Source organism: Anastrepha ludens, chromosome 6 (assembly GCF_028408465.1).
Source record: "Anastrepha ludens isolate Willacy chromosome 6, idAnaLude1.1, whole genome shotgun sequence".
In the NCBI taxonomy this organism is placed as follows: domain Eukaryota; kingdom Metazoa; phylum Arthropoda; class Insecta; order Diptera; family Tephritidae; genus Anastrepha; species Anastrepha ludens.
The window spans coordinates 16,821,076-16,825,674 of record NC_071502.1 but is presented as its reverse complement, the minus strand read 5'-3'; the positions used below and the strand labels follow the sequence as shown (position 1 = coordinate 16,825,674).

The 4,599-nt window shown below is 35.5% G+C and overlaps 1 protein-coding gene across 4 annotated transcripts; it reads left to right on the top strand.

Annotated features, from left to right (window-relative positions):
- Positions 1 to 1,533: 1,533 nt before the first annotated feature.
- LOC128868851 ((Lyso)-N-acylphosphatidylethanolamine lipase) lies at positions 1,534 to 4,247 on the top strand. Of its 4 annotated transcripts, none has more exons than XM_054111394.1 (2): positions 1,534 to 2,288; positions 2,838 to 4,247. In XM_054111394.1, the coding sequence occupies exons 1-2, from the start codon at positions 2,208 to 2,210 to the stop codon at positions 4,026 to 4,028; spliced, it is 1,272 nt and encodes a 423-aa protein (XP_053967369.1). In that variant the 5' UTR covers positions 1,534 to 2,207; the 3' UTR covers positions 4,029 to 4,247. The 4 variants fall into 4 exon arrangements, with proteins under 4 accessions (XP_053967369.1, XP_053967370.1, XP_053967372.1 ...); XM_054111395.1 differs by lacking the exon at positions 1,534 to 2,288 and adding an exon at positions 2,295 to 2,481; XM_054111397.1 differs by lacking the exon at positions 1,534 to 2,288 and adding an exon at positions 2,369 to 2,385.
- The last annotated feature ends 352 nt before the right edge of the window (positions 4,248 to 4,599 follow it).

The following is a 4,599-nucleotide window of genomic DNA, read 5'->3' as shown; positions in this document are numbered from 1 at the left end:
AACCAAAAAAATTATTAATCCGTATGACTGTAGCTATGTACCGCTACCAGTTTAAAAAAAAAGATTGATAAAATGGCGCGGTTTTGAATTTGAGTCTCCAAAAATCGGGTATTTCTTAGTTTTTTAATCCAAAAAATACGAAATAATAATATAAAAACAAAAAGCCTATCATTCCTGTCGCACTATAGTAGTAGCTGAAACAAAACCAAATAATATTAGTACTAGAACTATAAAACTTACATAGCAGCTACTCACCGACTTAAAGCTGTGTTAGCCAAAACTAAGATTTAACTATTCAACTTGGTATGCGTAGAAACTTAGAGATTGTTACTCAGTACGTCATCATGATTGCAGCAGCCATATAAGTTTTTCATCGTACAGGTTTACATCGTAAAATGTTTTGTTTTGCTTGTTTAATTTGTTTTTACATTTGAAAGTTCCAGTAAAACACTTCTTTGAATAAAATTGAAAGTAGAACTCCAGCTCTAAATTGCAACTCTGCTCACAATACATTTGCTTATACCGCGCAGTCAACTGTATAGCACAGTTTTGTACCGCATCGGTAGTACCACTTGTGTTTGGGTGCTCTAATATACTGGTATTTAATGCCGGATATCGTGCCTGGTTATACTGCCTAGCTACGTTCACATACCAACGCGTTAAAAAGCTTAAATTTAAGCGTTTCGTAAATTAAATGAGAAAATCCACAAACTAGCAAGAAATTCCAGTGAAAATTTTCAATTACTTGGGATTTGTGCTCGCACTTCACCATACACGATGGATTTTCTCCGAACTGCAAGAAATCGCTAGAAGTTGTACTCTGTTTGTATCCAGATTTAGTGACTGTTATAAGAATAAACTTAAATTTGTAAATTAATAAAATGGATCTGGAGGAAATTCTCTCCGAAGACGTACGCCAACGCCATATTATTTTCGATTTAAGCCCAGACGATTATAAAAATATGAAAAAAAACGACTTTGGCTGGTGGGAGGCGATTTAAGTTCTTGGCTGCATGTCAAATAAAATCTTTCCTCTCTCTAGACATATTTATTAGACGTACCCGAGGTTATTCAATAAGAAAGTGGCCGTAGACCAACTAATTTAATTTTTTTCAATTTTATGTGTTCTCTAAATTGGCAAACTTAGTTAACCTTTGCGTTTGTTGCTGTCTAAAGAATCCATGCAAATACAAAATACACGACACTAATAAATTTGACTATACGACTTTAGCATTCTAGAGAATTTAGGCAATAAAAAGTATCATCAAATTATAGAATGGAGTTGGTATATTTAATAAATGCATATATATTATATACAAATGTTCTTAACTGCTTATTTTATGAAAATATTTACAAAAGTTTCTTTACAAAAATTCAAATTAACTAACTCTTAGTCGCCGTAGTGTACAACATTAACGTCGTGTCGCTTGGTTTTGTTGCTTTCGATGTGTTCAGACCAATATGCGTCATTAGTTTTTATTGTAAGCAATGACAAAAACATGATTAGAACGAAAACAGAAGTAAAAACACAAAGTGTAATAGGTATCCGTATAAATACCAACCATTTCACAAGATAGCTTCAAATAATTTGCTGGTTATTGGTTTAAAAAGCTGAATATATGAATACAAATTTTACTCTTAAATGCCTGTTAGAAGTGCAGTATTTATATACAATAACATAAAAAATAAAGTTCTCATTTAGTTTCTAATGCGCCCATTATAACATTCACAAGTGCCGACAAAAATTATTCGTGGTGGAATCAATTACGCTGGACATTATTTTTATTGCACCATCAAGTTCAAAGTCATTATTGCATATTCTATAATTTCGTTAGCAAGTCACTATTGAGTTATTGGACGCGAAACAAGGCAGTAGGTAGTGAAGTTACGCCAATAAAGCATCAAAATTTCTTAAAATTCCAAGTCAATAAAATTTGTTTAGTCAATTTGTGTTGGCTGAACATACACATAAATACGTTTTTCTACTCTTAATTCTGGGACAGCAATTAAGATTTTGTGCATTTTTTTCTAACACACTCGAGAAGCAATTAGAGTGTGCCGAGGTATTCCCCATGCGCTTCACGCCCTTCACCTCATACATACAAATAGTAAAATAAAAATAAAACAGGAAACGTAAATTAATTGATGTCAGCTGCATTTCTTTTAAAAATTTGCGAAAGGGAGAATTGAAAAAAGAACGATTGAAAATGTCATTGGCTACGTCAATTTTGCATCAGTCGCAGAGCGACAGCGATTATACTTTGGGCCAAAAAGCAATGGACATAGAGGTGAGTGGGGATAGTTGATAGGCAAGTGGGAGGCTTGATACCAGCTGGACATGTGTATTTTTAAAGGAAGTGTTTCAAATTAAAAAAAGTGCAATAAGTAAGGGCATAGTACAAAACTCGAGCAAATACATTGTTAGCTCATTTGCGTTAAAGTGAATCAATTTGCGTATTTGTTTTAAGTGGAGAGGATTGTGTAAGTGCGAATGTGACGTTAAGAACTATTATTGCTATGCAAATTCGAGTATATCGGAAGCTTACTTCAATAAAAACTACGCATTCCCTAATGTATATGCTGAAATAGTTACATAGGACAAGGTGTTATGATTGTTTAAGAGTTTAAAATAACTGCTCCTCTAACTATTATCCTCTGATTTACTCTATATTGTATATTGCGTTCGTTAACGAAATTTAATTTATCATGACGTTCTGACGTGATATAAAAATAGTTTCAACACCTTTGCCTAGGTACTTATTTTCGGCATTCGTATCTATCAATTTATTTTTTAATTAATATTCGGCAAATCTTTTTAAATTATCGATTTCTTTTAGGAACGCAAGTCAGAGAGCTTCTGGCTTTGGAAATGGGTGTTTAATTGGACCTCTAGTTCTCCCATCATGCTACGTGCAGTTGAAAAGAAAATTTTGTCTTTCCTAAAAACGCCATATCGCGGCTTCTTTGTGGACATCGGGCCGGCAATCGGCGAAGCGGATAAAATATGGACTGTCAGCCTAAATACAGATTCAAAAGAAGTGCCTTTGGTTATGCTACACGGATTGGGTGCTGGAGTAGCTTTGTGGGTTATGAATTTGGATGCGCTTGCTAAAGATCGTCCTGTTTACGCTATGGATGTGTTGGGCTTTGGCCGTAGTTCACGTCCAAACTTCTCCAACGATGCTCTCGTTTGTGAAAAACAATTTGTCAAGTCTGTGGAAGAGTGGCGACGAGAAATGAATATAAACAGCATGATCTTATTGGGCCATTCGATGGGCGGGTTTGTCGCCTCCAGTTATGCTTTGTCTTATCCCGATAGAGTTAATCATCTCATATTAGCCGATCCATGGGGTTTTCCGGAAAAGCCAGCCGATGGAACCAATACCCGCCAACTACCACTTTGGGTACGTGCCATAGCGTACGCACTAACACCACTGAATCCACTATGGGCATTACGTGCTGCTGGACCGCTTGGTCAGTGGGTTGTGGAAAAAACGCGACCGGATATAATGCGTAAATTTTCTGCTGCTGTTGAAGAGGACAACAACCTATTGCCACATTATATACATCAATGCAATGCACAAACACCAAGTGGTGAGTCGGCTTTTCACACGATGATGACGTCGTTCGGATGGGCAAAACATCCGATGGTACATCGCGCGAAAGATGTGCGTGAAGGTATTCCCATAACTTTCATATATGGTTCGCGTTCGTGGATTGATTCGTCTTCGGGGGAAAAGATTAAAGCCCAGAGGCCGGATTCGAGGGTAGATATTAAAATGGTGAGCGGTGCGGGACATCATGTGTATGCAGATAAACCAGACGTTTTTAATAGATACGTTAACGAAGCCTGCAAAATATTTAGCAAAGACTCTGATCTACGAGATTCAACAGAATCCGATGAAGAACAGAAGAGTACATCAGCACATGTTGAAGCGCGCCAACAGCAGGAACTAAATTCGGAGAATACGGTGCCCGGGAACCAACAACAAACAGACGAAGTGGTGACAAACATTAAACCGCAATAGTACTCTAATTAATTGACAATTAGTCACACGGCACACACTTTATACCTGCAGTCAGTTTAATTTTTAACCTATCTGTTTTAGTCAATAAATAGAACATAGTATTAGCCCAAATATTTTAACGAAATGTTTAATGTGCTCAGCAGGAAACTTTTACTGCTGTTCTACGTAACAATAATATTTTGACCAAGAATAAAAAGTATTCATTGGAGGCAATGTAAAGCAACTGGTGTTTATTTTGTTAAGAAAAGAAAACAACAAAAGAAGGTAAAAAATATAAATAACCTTCAAATTTTTTAGTATAATGTCATTGTCAACCAAGTCATATTTATGTAGATATGCTATCAGCGTCAAAAGAAAGGGTACACCACGTATTGATAAGTTACGGCTATTTATTTTGTAGGCTCAATTATTATTATTATTTTTTTTTGTTTGTATAAAAATATAGTTCATACAACAACAAAAACCATATAAAGCCAAGTTTGGAACTTTGTATGTATAAAATTCGTAAAAATTCTTCAAAATTTCATACTTTTTGCTCAGAATTTTTAGAGAAGCGTGTATGCAGTGTTAT